This window comes from Triturus cristatus, chromosome 6 (assembly GCF_964204655.1).
Source record: "Triturus cristatus chromosome 6, aTriCri1.1, whole genome shotgun sequence".
Classification (NCBI taxonomy): domain Eukaryota; kingdom Metazoa; phylum Chordata; class Amphibia; order Caudata; family Salamandridae; genus Triturus; species Triturus cristatus.
Genome location: NC_140589.1, coordinates 760,650,605 through 760,665,774, shown reverse-complemented (window position 1 = coordinate 760,665,774; position 15,170 = coordinate 760,650,605). Strand labels below are relative to the sequence as shown.

The 15,170-nt window shown below is 47.7% G+C and overlaps 2 protein-coding genes across 3 annotated transcripts in view; one reads left to right on the top strand and one right to left on the bottom strand.

The window, feature by feature from the left end:
- Window positions 1–13,367, top strand: part of ASF1A (anti-silencing function 1A histone chaperone) — a 39,459-nt gene extending 26,092 nt beyond the window's left edge. Inside the window, exons 3-4 of the mRNA XM_085611284.1 lie at window positions 10,250–10,426; window positions 12,946–13,367. Of these exons, the coding sequence (XP_085467410.1) occupies window positions 10,250–10,426; window positions 12,946–13,161 (393 nt within the window). The 3' untranslated portion in view covers window positions 13,162–13,367. The remainder of the gene's footprint in view (window positions 1–10,249; window positions 10,427–12,945) is intronic.
- Window positions 1–15,170, bottom strand: part of MCM9 (minichromosome maintenance 9 homologous recombination repair factor) — a 325,876-nt gene that overhangs the window by 159,980 nt on the left and 150,726 nt on the right. The window lies entirely within an intron of this gene.

The window sequence follows — 15,170 nt, the reverse complement described above, 5'->3', positions numbered from 1 at the left end:
AATACAGCATCCTCACCAAGTTGCGGAAAGGAATTCCGAAGCCCATCTGCTCCAACTAAATAACCCCAGTCAACCGAGTCAAACGCGTTCTCAAAGTCCACCAGAAGGAGAGACAAATGGGGGGACAGCAAATGCCGGTTCGCCAGGGCAAGATGAAGGAGTCGAAGACAGTGTCTAGTCCCTCGGAGAGGCATGAAGCCGCATTGATCTGGATGAACCAGGGTAGCCAGGTGCGGTCTTATGCGGTTGGCCAGAACAGAGGCAAAGATCTTGAGCTCAGTGTTTATAAGAGAAATGGGACGGTAGTCAGAGCAGCAGCTCGAGGGGGGTTGAGACTTAGCGATCACTACAATGGTGGCCAGGTCTGTCTCTGGGCGAAAAGAGCTGTATTCCACCGCTACGTGATACATCGCCACCAGAGGTGAGACTAGGGTGTCTCGATTTGACGCATACAATTATTGGGGGAACCCATCCGGTCCCGGCGTCATTGGGGGAACCCATCCGGTCCCGGCGTCTTACCAGCCGCCATGCGCGATATGACATCGGACACCTCTTTGGGGGTGATCGGGAGGTCTAGTGCCTCTGCCTCGGATTCACTAAGACGTGGGAGGGGGAACTTCCCGCCGGAGGAGCTCACCGAGCGAAAGAAAAGGCGCCTGCGCCGAATAAAGGCAGGCATAGTAAGTGGCAAAACATTCGGCCACCGCAGAAGGGGCACGGTGGATCAGCTACCTCTGGAATTATACGATTGGCCATAGGGTAAGTAGCAAGGCGGTGGAGGAGCTTCCCATTTTTATCTGCCTAACCGTATACTCGGGCCACAGAAGACCGCCCAAGTAATTTGGCGGCCTCCAGAGAGGTTTGCCCGATTTCATCCCGCAGGAACGCAAGCCTCCGGTCCTGGGCAGCAGATCTATCTGCTGCGGGCAGTGTCAAGGTGGGCGGCCTGCGCCTCCAAATATGTGAGGTGGGAATCACGCATCGTACGGGTGAGCTTGAGTCGGCCTTTGGCAAAGCCCCGAATGGTGGTTTTCCCGGCCTCCCAAAGAGTACGAGAGGAGGACACCGAACCGTGATTAGTGGTGAAGTAGAGGCGAAGCTCGGCACCCACTTGGTCTTTAAACTCTTCATCTTGGAGAAACCAGGCGTTGAGTCGCCAGATCGGCCGCGAGGACTGGGAAGGGGAGCCGATTTGCAGCAATACCAGGGACTGGTCCGACAAGCCCCTGGGAATGATAACAATCTTTTGGATTGCCCGGCAGTCCTGGGCTGGCAGGAAAACGTAGTCTATGCGTGCGTGTGGTGAGAGGCTGAGGTGTGGGTATAGTGTCGCTCTGTCTGGTACCGAAGTCTCTAGGCATCCCCGAGACCCAGTGGCGGCCCATGTCGAGAGGAGGCCGGATTGGGCAGTCCTGGAGGGGGGCGAAGCGGTGTCCAGGCCTGGGTCCATGACTGCATTGAAGTCACCCCCAATGACGGTTATTCCTAGGGGTAGGGCAGCGACCTCTGAGGTGAGTCTCTGGAGTCTGGAGGCCAGCAGGGTGGGAGGGGAATAGACAGCCAGGAGATTAAGAGGGCGATCTCCAAGGGTCCCCTCCAGGAGAATAAAGCATCCCTGAGGGTCGTGCGCCACTTTGCGTGCCACCAGGGGAAGGGAGCGACGCACCAAAATAGCCACTCCTCGCGACCCCCTACTAAATCCAGAGTGCCAGACTCCGCCATAGCCATGCCGCGCCAGGAAGGGGCAATGATTGCCCATCAAGTGGGTCTCTTAAAGCATAAGTAGATCTGCGGCTTGACGCTGGGCATATCGCAAGACAGCTGTGCGCTTAACCTTGTCTAACAGGCCATTAACATTCCAGGACAGTATCTGGAGTCGCGAACCTCCGTTAGAATCACTGTGCAGGGGGAAGGCGTGCAAGGGGCCGGGCTGCCGGCAAGCACAGCAGAGATCGTGGAAGCGGGACTGCATCTAGAGCCAGTGGGTATGGTGTCATGGTGTAAGGTGGCATGTGTGCGCCGAGAGTAGTTCAAATGCAAGGGGTAATAAACGGGGGGTGCAATTCTGGTCACTGCCCAGTCGTTTCCCAGGTCTGCAGACAGGTTCGTGCAAAAAAAAAAAAAAAATGACAAACAATGAAATCAGGGGACAGCGGTCGCCCCTCCCCAACCCCACCCTATACTTCAGGAACGGAAGCATCTGTCGCCCAGTCAGTGAGGTATTAACAAAAGGCCAAACTATAATGCATGGGAATGGGGGAAACATGGAGGACCCCTCCTCATATCAGGATGTGCATAGGCAAGTCTGTCGGGAATGGAAGAATTAGCGTGCCGCCTCCGACTGCGGAGCCAAGCCCGGCAGGCAGAGGTGGGTTCAGGCGGGGCCCGAGAGGAGCGTCGGGCTACATGAGGTCCGTATCAGGCAGGTCCAGCAGAGACGGGCAGGGCGAAGCACCCCCAGAGTCCAGGTGGCCGGAGGAGCCATACCGCCGCATGGCCAGGTCGTTCCCAGGGAGCGGTGTCGGCTGTCGAGAGGGTCTCAGCGGGTAGTCTGAGCGGGCATGTCCATGGCATGTTCACGAGTTGTTGCGCTGAGGTCAGGGACCGGGGGGTTCCTATCGGACGCCTCCCCCAGCAGCACTCCTGGGTGATGAATTATGGGCACTGACTCGTAGAAGGCACTCCTCCGTGGCCCAAGTCCAGGCCTCCTCAGGGGTGTCACAAAATAGGGTCTTATGGGAATGCACCATGTGTAGGCGTGCCGGGAAGAGGAGTCTGTACTGGATGTTAAGAGCGCGGAGCTTCTGCTTGACCTCCACAAATGAACGGCGCTGACCCTGGACCTCGCGAGTGTAATCAGGGAAAGTCATGATGGTATGATTGTCGTATTTGAGGCATTGCTGCTTGCGGGCCTTGAAATTGAGAATCCTCATAACCGGTCTGGGAGGTGCCCCCGGGGGCGGCTTGGGAGCAAGGGAGCGGTGCGCACGCTCTATCGTAAACCACGGAGAGAGGGAGCCTTCAGGGATCCAGGTGCGTAGCCACCTCTCCACAAAGTTCGCCATCTGGCCCTGCTCCGCTCCCTCCGGAAATCCCACCAGGCAGAGGTTGTTGCGACAGGACCTATTTTCAGCATCTTCTGCCCTCCGGTGCAGCTCCTGGGTGTGGGATTGGAGGCGAGCGAGCTGTCCCTTGAGTTGCTGAATTTCGTCTTCCACGGTGGAGATTCGGGATTCAGTTTCTTTAATCCGAGCCATGGCGTTCCGAAGGTCCTTCCGGAGGAGAGTGACATCCACCCGGACCTCAGCGATCTTGCCCTCTACGGAGGACTGTGAGGCATGGATAGCTTGAAGGATGGTAGATGGGTCTGCAGCAGGTGAGGCATCCTTATCCACACCGCCACCAGACGTCCCTGAGTCCATGGTGGTGAAACGATCCATTTTGGTCTGGGTGGCGGGGTTAGGCGGTTTGGGTGCGACCCATGGCCACAAACCAGCAGGACAGGGGAACCAGTCACGCTTCTGACAAGGTCCCTGGAGGCCCCAGTGAGATCCAACGGCGCATGGTACACGCAGCCGACTGTGCCTCCAGCGGCGGAATCCCACGTCGAAGCAACAGTAGAGAGGTCTGACTCCAGAATTCGCAGCAGGGTCAGAGGCCACTCCGGGTGCCAGGAGAGCCACAGTTCAGGAGCAGGGGGATGGCAGGGGCAGTTTTCCTCCAGGGCCCCAAGCTGCTCGCTACATGCGGCCGAGTCCACCCCCGGGCTGTACCCTCCAAGCAGAGGCGACACAAGAGAGGCAGGGGGAGCATTTGAGGGCAGACAGGGGGGCTAGGACCCAAGTCAGCTTCAGAGTGGGCGGTCCATGCATGTGGGGACCCCCACAATACAGGCACAGTGGGGGCCCCAAGGGAGCGGCACAGGGGCAGCACCGGGGGACTGTTAGGCGGTGCAGCGCAGGGGCAGCAAACCATGGTAGGTAGGGAGATACAGTGAGCCAACTCTCAAGTTGCAGCGTCCAGGTCCCAAATCACCTTCAGGGCAGCAATGGCCACACACAACACAGTCAAAATAGGGGCCCCAAGGGAAAGCAGTACAGGAGCGGCACCGGAGTCCGTTAGGCCGGGCAGGCGCAGCCAACCAAGACAAGCAGGGAGACACAACGGGCCAGCTCCCAATACGCAGCGTCCAGGGCCCAAATCACCTTCAGGGCTGGTGGTCCGTGTGCGCGGGGGGGGGGCCTTTCCACACCACAGTCACAGAGAAGTAGGGCAGGGGTTGCAGGGGGCTCCGTCCCAGGGAGCATGGACCGTCCACCGGGTACTGCCGGATCCACGTGCCGCAGGCCTTATCCCCTCACGAGCGGCGTAAGGACCCCGAGGGAATGGCACAAGGGCAGCTCCTGGGGCAGTCGGGCCGGGCGGGCGCAGCAAATAAGGCCAGGCGAGGAGAACAGTGGGCCAACACCCAACCTACAGTGTCAAGGGCCCAGGGCACCCCAAGAGCAGGTGGTCTGCGTGTGCGGGGGGGGGGGCTTCCACAACAGTCACAGCCTCCCCCCCCCCCCCCCCCACCAGGTCTCTGCGCCCGCCGAGAATCGGGCCTCCAGTCGGGAGACTCCGAGGATGTCAGGCGGCCCTCCAACACTGCCGACTCGGGATACCTGCTGCCCGAGGATGACAGCCGGCACCACGGCAGCGCCGTGGGGGAGCCGAGGGTGCAGTTCCAGGAGTCTCCGCCGCCGCAAGCAGCAGCTCCTGCCCCAGGGCACGGCAGAGCAGTCCGGCGGGCGGCAACGGCCGCAGGAATGGGATCTCAGCCAGGCAGGGGGTGAGGACACCGCAGGTACCACACCGGGGGAGCCCAGATGTCACCACCAATCACCCACAGCAAGGCCAGAAGCGTGTCGCGACAGCTCGGTCCAAGGGCCGCAGGATCTCAGCAGCAATGCGAGGAGGCCGCCATATTGGAGAAGGGCGTCCGGCAGGCCGAGAAGCATGAGAACACCGGATCACCGGGTCCCCAAGGGCCAGGACTTCAGCCAGGGGTGCAGCAGGGCGTCAGCAAGATGATGAAAGGCTGGATGACTCCAGGGACTAGCGGATTCCAGTCGGATGGAGGAGGGGTCCAGGAGCACACTCAAGGTGCGACCACCATCTTAGCTGGGTAAGCCACGCCCCCGAAATACTTACACTTTTACCTAGTAAAACAGCTGTTTTGTTTCCATGGTCATGATGTTGATATGCAATGAAATATAAACAGTTACAACGATCCTTTTATTTTACACAATTACAAAAACTCTGGGTTCAATATTTTTTATAGATCATGACTGCATTTAGCATTTTGAGGGAAAACACAAGAGTGGCACATTATAGACAATGGCGTTACTAATGTGAAGTAAATGGGAACAGGCACCTCTATGCAAGTTTGTAAAAAGTGTCTACGTGTACTGGCAAATAGTTTCCTTCATTTTTGTCACCAATGTGTTACGCTCAAAGAAACCGATCCTTTTCAAGCGTGAGCATATATATTGAAAAGCAACATGAAACGACATGTACATTTTCAAAAGGGGTTAGTGTCAATGTTAGTTGTCCAGTTCAGCAAAGGAAAATGTCTCAGCTATTTACAGCTTCAGGTGAAGCAGTAGGAGGCTACTCTACAGTCCTCTCCTTGATATTATCCATTTGGTTTGGCAGAAAAGGGAGAGAGCGGCTTCAGGAGTGATTCTCTGTTTTGTATGGAGGAGAAGCGTGGATGGAGTGTCTTCATAGAGGTCAACCCAGTATCTGTACTGTACAAAGACTGTGCAAATTGAAGAGAGAGCTGTAATTTTTAAACTTGCTACTCTATGCTTTCAATTTTTCAGTGTGTGTTAACCAAGCTTTAAAGGCGTCCTATTGTCCTGTGCGGATTTGAAGGGCATAAAAGAGATACTACTCCCCAGTTTTGATCACTGCGAGCTGGCAGAACCTCTTTTGAAGAGAGAGGCCCAAAAAATATAGGACTTCAGATTCTACCTCAAAATCTGGGATGATTGGGCAGTATTATGCCACTTTGGGATGGCGCTCAGAACCTTTAAATACATGCCCGATAGTATGAGATCATCTCTGTAAAAGGCATGTCCTTCATAGAGTAATCGGAGCTGTAAGTGGAGGCCAGAAAACTCAACAATTTGGCAGCATTGTTGCACTGCCGCATTGAACATCAAAAGATAGTGCCAAAAAGGTAATTAATGCACGTCATAGCCAAGTGCTCAGAAAAGAAAGCAGTTGTTAAATGCCCGATTTCCTCATCTCGTTATTTTTTTCTGCTTTGTTGGCAGAAGAATAAAAAGATAGCCGTTTTATGAATTCAGCAGATAATTCCCAGGAACAACCAGTGCAGAGGACAAGAGCCCAAAAAGAAAGGTAACGGTTTAGCTCCAACAATTTCAACTAGTGAAGCCAGCTAAACCGAGGGAACAGAACTATTGATACACTTTTGGCAGTATACCCATCAACATTAGATCAGTCTCAAATGGAGGATGACTCAACAACCCATTTTAAAGGAATTTCCCCCCAAGAACTAAAACATTGAGACATAACCTTATTAAGCTGTCAACCTCGGGTAGATAAAGTACTTGAGAGGCATTATTTTCAGTCCACGAATACCCAGGTGAGAAATGAAAACGTCTGTTGACCATCTGGTTTCACCCTCATATGGTGACTGACAATATTGTTTGGTGAAAGGGCCAAGACAAAAGAAGAAACACTCTTAACTAGTATAAGTAGTATTTGACAAACTTTAATATCGTCCTTACTGGTCCCTATCACTTGCAATGTCTTTAATGAGAACATATGTCAAACCAAGCAATAAGAGCAGAGGCTGAAAAAGACAAACTATTTCTTTAAAAGATTTCAGAGTCTGACTAAACAGAAAAATAACAAGCATTTACAATGCAACGGTCTCGGCATTGTTAAAGTTAGAGCTATTGGCATTGCTCATGACAACGCCGTTTCTTTAAATGTTTTAAAAAAAAAACATAAACAAAAATAATGTCATGAGCAATGCCAATAGCTCTAACTTTACCAATGCCGAGACCATTGCATTGTAAATGCTTGTTACTTTGTTGTATACAAGTGCATGCATTGTTAGGATGTCAGATGGGTTGGTCTGTCTCAGTGCTTACACAAATAATTTAAATAGCACTATTTTATTTCTTTTATAGCGCTACTCATCCCAATGCAGAGTGTTAGAGCACTTTACATAACATACACATTATCCATTCCAAATAAGTCATGTAAGTGTGTAAATTAATGTAGAAGATGTGTTACATGAGACAGTCGGGGTTAGAAGGTGTGGTAGTCAAATACACTTCATAGCTCACTGTAGTCTACTGGAGGGATTCCAATTTATTGACTGCAAGTAACAAAAGGATCTCTGTGTTCATAGCAGTTATCCTTTTACCAATCGACATAAAATAAAAATCAGTGATCTGTTACTTGATATGCGTTGCAGGAGACAACTTAAAAAAAAAAAACATTTTATTTCATTTTCAGTTGCCATGGTTATTGACGTTATGTGCTTTGATAGCACGCGTTATAATTTCACTCGCATACTGCCCGACTTGGTTAATCCATCCACTTATTTTTTAAGACTTGTGCCCTGGGCAGGACGCATAAGGGGCTGAACCCCACTGGGGAGCATAAGAGGCCAAAATCCCTGCGACAATGCAGAGGGAGCCCACAGATGGGAAGAATCCCAGATAAGAAGCAGATAGAATGAAGCCAGCCTCCGAGATAGAAAGGCAGGATAGAACCGTACACAGAAGTAGACAGATTGAACCCCAGACAGAAAGCAGATTGGATGAAACACAGAAATCCTAGACAGGAAATAGATAGAATACTTTCCAAACTAAAGTTAACATGCCTCTATCTAGGTTACCAAGGAAACAGCAATCCAGTAGCCCCGCTTCTTTTAGGCTAGATTTACACGATATAAAAATATCACAGACATGCCTATCAGAACATAGCCTCCTGTCTAATCATTGACTTAATCTTTCCTTTCTTTCTTTGACCCTGTACAGTGCCCCACTACCTTTTGCCTGGTTTAGTTCTACAGACATACCACACAACTATCCATAGGTACAACTTCATAATGTATTCTGGTGCTTATTACCGTGATGACTATCAGTGAAACTAATTTGACTAAGCCACAAAATCACAGTGGTCAGTAAACGGAGAGCCCAGACCGTGGGCATGGCAGCCTGGATGACCTGGGGTCATCTGCGAAGCGAAGTCAGACGAGAAACGGTATAACCGGTCATACAGGAAGCAGAGAGGAGCACCGAGGGAGAAGGAGGCGATCGTTTCAACTTTCAAGTTCTGTAACTTGAAAAGATTGAGTCTTTTTACTCTGTTCTTTAACTTGGTCCGATCACGTGTCACTTTATTTAAATCAGTGATGTGCAGAAACACAGTTACTCGTGAGCAAGGAGCTCTAACTACGAAATGCGTAGAGTGTTTTGGGTCGAAGCCTAATAAAATTTTACCTTACAAAATTGAGTACACGGCCTGCTGCTTGGTGTATGAGGAGACAGCATTGGTTGATGTAAAGGGACTCGCCATCCCACCGTGGAACGCCGTGATTTGTGGACGGGGTGAGGCGACTGTGCTTCACGCTTTGCGGTTGGATGAATGTGAGATACCCCCACCCACCCCATAGTACTTCGGAGTGTATTGGACCGCCGGTACAGTTGCCCGTTGTGCCCCATGTGGATTTGTTGTATGGCGGCGACGGATTGTAATGCGGACCTTATAATTCCCCATTTTGCAAGAGAGCTACACAGCACTAACGGCTTCCTCTCAACGAACGCGACAAGAAGTTTAAAAGAGGAGTTTGCAGGCGGTAACGCTGACATTAGTGTTCTACCAATATTAAATTATGGGTATGACGAGATCTGAAAAGCTTCGAGGCAGCTGGCAAAATGTTCGAGAACTACAAAACATGTGAATCACTGGAGCGAAATGAAGGAATAAATAATGCATCACCAAACAAACAGAAGATCCCTTTAAGATGGGGGGGGGGGATTCGGCAGTAGCCACGTGCACGGACGTAGAAGGGATCTGCCTTTTGTGCCGCGGCGGAGGCTCGAAGAGTGGCTTGGGAGCTGGAAATGTGGCAGACTGCGGTGCCCTGAGCTGAGCCTTGCTGCCTTTCTCCGTGGTGAAGCAGAAATGCCTCGGAGAAAGGCAGCGGCATTTTCGGATTCGGGGGCGTGTTTTCGGATTTGGGGGTGTGTTAAACACGCCCTGAGAAAACTCGCAAAAAACACGCCCCCGAATCCGAAAAGGACGGGGCCTGTTCGGAGAGACAATCCTGTTCTCCAATGGCTGGCCAGCATTCAAGAGGCCAGCCAATGGAGAACAGGAGAGAAGAGGGGCGGGTGCAAGCCCCTCTTCTCAAAGACATTAAATCTCCGGACTTCCGGTCTGCCGACCGGATGGTCCCGAGACCTAAAAACGAGAACAATGGGATGGCCATCCTAAATTATGGGACCGATTTGAATCCTGTCCAGTGACTGACAAAACAGGAAAGGGGAAAGAGGTTGCCCCTGCTGTTTTAGAAGTGTATAGTACTTCCAAACCCATCATGCAGATCAGCAGTTGGCACAAGTATGTAAAAGTAATGTAGATGCAGCCTTTCTTCTAGAAATGTTTGCTACAAAAACAGTCATCAGTGCTGAGTATTGTCCCCGCTTATCCCCTAAATGTTTTGTTTTAATCACACGTTTCTGGTTATCAGACTTGCTATCAAATGGTTAGAAGCAAGAAATGGAAAGTATGTTTAATAATACATTTTGGTAATAAATATTCACTTGTACCTGTAAGAATAATGTTCACGTTTTATTAGTAGTACATAGGTTTATTTTTTATGATTTGTTTTCCATTTCTACAGTACCTTTTATAAGAAGCCTTATGAGAGACTGGATTAACAAATTAAAAAAATAAAAATGTGAAAACAATTTGGTAGTTCATACAAGGGAATTCCAAAGTAGAAATTCAACTCTTTCCAACACGTACTTTAGAAAGACTAAGACGGTTTCAATGTCTCAAGACAATGGCAAAAGCACCGGCACCTACCGCAATGACGCTTTGCCCTGCTGAAGTTCCACACCTACTAAATAATTAACAGTGGTGTGTTATTTACAGATTGTGGGTAATTGTATGTGTTCACTCTACTTTTTTGGTACTTCTTTTATCTTTCTAGGCTGATGCAGCCAACCCAGTACTCATTCCAGATGCGGATGCAGTGGGTGTCACAGTTGTTCTCATCACATGCACCTATCGAAGTCAAGAATTTATCAGAGTTGGATATTACGTGAACAATGAATACACAGAATCGGAGCTGAGAGAAAATCCTCCCGTAAAACCAGACTTCACAAAGGTAATATGTCCACAACTCAAGATCTTTATGAATGCTTTTGAGTTTGGGAGAGCTGGGGAGTCACGGGGAGCACATTCACATATTCCTGGTTTAAAATCCCCCTATCGGCCTCCAACATCTTTTAGACAAAACAAATGAATTTTGCAAAACTAACTCATTAACAATCAACCTAAATAAAACCAAAATAATGACAATAAATTACCATAAAAAAAGGAAACGTCTATGGAGATTGGATGGCCAGAAGCTAGAGCAGGTACACACTTACAAATACTTAGGCATTATATTAGACTGCAACGGCTCCTTTAAACAACAACTAGAAGCCATTCGTCGGAAGGGCACGACATTTCTTATGTCGATAAAGCCACTCCAAAAAGCTCTTCCAGACTGGTCTCTGGGTCCTCTTCTGCAGGTAATAAAAGCTTGCTTACAACCAATGCTCACCTACGGCTTCGAATCTATGCAAGGCAAAGATGCAACAATATTGGACAACACCAATCGTCGTGCATACAGGGCAATATTCCACCTTACCACCTACTCATCACCAGCCCAAATTCGCCTCGAGTTCGGATTACAAAAACAAACAGTGGAGAGAAGAGGCGCATATATAAAAAGCTGGTGGAAAATTAGAAAAGCAGAACAAGGAACACTAAATGCTCATCTCTGGACTGAACTGACTAAATGAGACAAATCCCCAGCAAGGACCTACTTAATGGAATCATTGGACATCCTGGGTCTAACAGAACTGTGGGAGTCTCCAACTGACGCCGGTACCTTCAAAAGAGTGGTAACCAAAGTCATCAAGGCGATCTCGTTAATAGAGGACAAGGCAATTTTAGCCAAGAGAGAGCATGGATGGGTGGCTCTGAAAGACTACACAACTCTCAAACCACAACAGTATCTAACAATGGGACTCACACACACAACAAAAAACAAGTTCCTTAACCTCCGCCTAGGTAACATACCCATAACGCCACACCTAGCACCCTGGAAAAGGGATAAAACAATAAATCTTTGCAGACTATGCCTTTCCGGCAAGGAAGATCTTATACACATTATTTGTATTTGCAAAGACCTTATGGACATAAGGCGTTCCTTGTTTCGGGCCCTTTGGAATCAGAGGAGGATAACCAGCTGCAGACAGGCCGTGCTGCTCTGTTTTAACCCCACGGAAATTCAACTGAATTGCAGAACAACAACATTTTTTGATATAGCGGCAGGTAGACTCAAAGAAAAAACGGGACACTAATAGACTCAAACTATGACCTTTAATACTTATAAAGATTTTAAACAAGCAGACATTTCACTCCTTTTCGCTCTTCTTAAACCCAAACTTTTAGCAATGTTATTATTTTACTAAATGTTGTGAGTTTTTATTAACTGTGCAATAAACTAAACCTTAAACCTGGTTTAAAATCAAGATAGAATGCAGTCTTGGCTATCACATTAGACCATTTCACTATGCACTTTTTACTAAGCAGCGATTGTGTTGTAAATTATTTTTGTTACTTTGGTCTGGCAAGCAGAGGCAACAGTTATTTTTAATAAGGAATATCACAGCCATCAATAATTTAGTTTTAATCACTTTAGACCCCTTAAAACAGTTTTTCAAAACGGTTTCAGAAAAGTCTTGTAAATTGGACCACTCATGTTCCCACTGCACCGCAAAACCAGGCTGAGTCTTTCATAGAATGTAAGACGCAGTAATGTCATTGCAGGAGACCTCTGCCAGTAGTCACCTTGCTCTATTACAACTCAGGGGTTACGTCTTTTCATTTGAGTAGATGCAATTTTAAAAGAGAAAGCAGAAACATAAACAGGCTTAAAAACTGACACTTTAATTTGCCTAGGCAAGAACAAAATACTGACAAAATTGACAACATTGAAAAAGGGTAACCAAATAGGTTGATGGTCCTTCCCATCCTGGTAGCATTTAGGATGCTGAAGAGGTCTTGTGTCTGCATGGGAGCCAGAAAAATGTTTACATGGTTTGATAATGGCATTGATGATCCTAGAGGAGAGGAAGTCCTTGGCCAAGATTTGTCAATTTATTTTAGTTGGGGACAGAAACCTTGAAAATGAATAGGGCAAAATCCTTATGTTATTGGAAAGTTGATTGTTGGAAACAGGTTTTCATATAGCAGCAATTTCACTTTAGGGTTGTCTCACTTAGTGTACAGGAGTGCGACTGACTGCACAGTAACATTTAGTTGACTTTGAAGTTGAAATGGTACTGTAGTCATTCAACAGGATATCGTTAAAATATGAGGAGGCACTTCTACAAGAAGTCCTCCGTGAACTCATGCAGATTAATTTCCTAGGAGGTCTGTAATCTGAGAAGTGTTTTGGTTTCTGTGTTGAACTTTATTTCAAGTAGCGTAACTGTGCTCAACGTGTGAGTGTGTGTGTGTAGTCATTGATGCCCAAGCCTGCACTACATGCGCCTACAGTTGTCCATTTCTTTGTTTGCATTCTATAGGGTACAAAGTTAACATGCTTTATATTTGTCCCTCTCTCACCAGCTTCAGAGAAATATTTTGGCATCAAATCCAAGGGTTACCCGATTCCACATCAATTGGGAGGACAACAGCGAGAAACTGGAAGACATGGACAGCAGCAATCCTAATTTACAATCATTGCTTTCCTCAGATGTCCTGCCTTCTGCATCGAAGGGGTGGCCACCCACGTCCGAAAATTCACTTAACGTCATGTTAGAAGCACACATGGACTGCATGTGACTATTGGCAATTCCTCTTTTACAGCAACTGGCCTGTAAAACTACTAACACAACAAAGAAAGCAAAAACAAACTTTCATCCTTAAACTATTTTGCATTGTCCTATGTACAATGTGGAAAATGTCTTACGCCTGTAGAAAGTTTATTTAAAAAAATCCCTGTATTTGAGAAACACGTGGAATATAAAATACAACTATTTTTGAATATGCGTTCTTTTCCATTATGAAGTTTCATTTACGTGTGCACTAAACACAAATTATGATTTCGTTCCTCATTTTACTCTTAATTGCGCAGTATATTGTAAAAAAGTACATTCTAAGGCGTTTCACAGTGCATGTCTAGTGCCATCATTGAGGTGGCCCAGTACACATTTCTCCTAGGAGGCCTTTATCTAAATGGTGTGTATAGGATGATACACACACACACACACCATCTGTAGCACTGTTGAAAAGTAACAGCAAAGCAATGAGGTATTATGAATAAGTCTACCTGTTGCATAGGCTGTGGACATGAAGTATATGGATGGTTTCAGATGTTTCCAAGCTGCCAATGTTTCACCCTGTCATTCATTCTGTGCTGATTGTATATATTTCAACAGTCTGTGGAAAATAGCTATGTTTGGAGCTGTAGCCAGTACTGGATTTATTTGAAAAGTAGTGTAAATTATCTTAAAGAAAATGGATAAAGTCAGAAATGTCTACCACTGGTTAACCCCAAAGTGATTTTCTGGAAAACAAGTTGACCATGCGCTATGCAGCACATTCTATAAGGGTGGCATCAGGAAAGCTTGCTAATCTGTAGCTACTCTGCTTACCAGGGTCTTTTTACAAATGTCTTGGAATAATTGATCAAGTTACTTACCTCCAGCAAGGATTTGTCTTGTGGATACTCTTACTGCAGATTCCTCACGTTTAGAATTTCCCTGGGAGATTTAAAAACAGCATTTCTCCAGCACACTGGTAGGTGCCAATGTGCGGCTACACACCAACTTTATTCTGTCCCAGAAGTGACAGGCAGGCTGACATCACTATCTTTTTTAACCTTGTTTGCACCCTCGTACGCATTGCCAACAATAATTAGAGGTACTAGGGTGCAGATTGCTATGGTGGAACCTATTTAGATTGGAAAAGAAACCATTCCACAGAATTGAGAGGTCATAGAGGAATCTGAAGTTTAAGTATCCACAATAAAGAGCGTTATTGGAGGTACGTAACTTGTTCTTCCAATGGATACTTCTAACAGCAGATTCTTCACTTTTAGAAAAAATGCCAAAGCAGTACCTCCCAAGGTGGTGGATCTGTGCAGTGGTTCAAATCATAAAGTCCTGCAGGTGCGCAGTGCCCTTCCCTTCAGATCTACTGTCAAGGAAGTAGTGCTTTGTGAACATGTGCACTAATGCCCACGTCACAGCCTGACAGACGTTGAGAACGGCCACTCTGCATGCCAATGCAGTGGAAGCAGCCTTGGCCCAGGTTTAATGGGCCCTAAATCCTTCCGGAGGCTGCTTTTTGGCCAGTGCGTAGCAGATCTTCATGCACAGTACTATCCTCCTTGATTGAGTCATTTTCTGGACTGCCTTGCTTTTCTTTGCCCCAGGAGAACCCCATAAAAAGCTTGATTGTCCACCCAATGAGGTTTGTTGCGATCCATGTAAAAGCTAGAGGCCATCTTGGGGTCTGCCGATGGAGTCTCTCCTTCGCTTTTGATGGGTGAGGAAAGCCAAAATACACTGGGAGTGGGTTGGAATGCCCAACGTGGAAGTCGCAACCTCTGTCAAAAATGTTGCCCTGGACCTCGACATCACTCTAGCTGGGAAAGAGGTGAATTAAAGCAGCTGCACAGAGAAAGCTTGGAGTTCACTTTTATGACAAGGTTAAGTTGTAGCGACCAGGAATAGTCTTCAGAGTTAGGAGATGTAGTGGACAGCTGTGTATCATTTCGGAAGTAAGGAAAGTGAGGAACAAATTGAGATCCCAGTGTGACATCACAAAGGGCTTGGGAGGAAACGCAA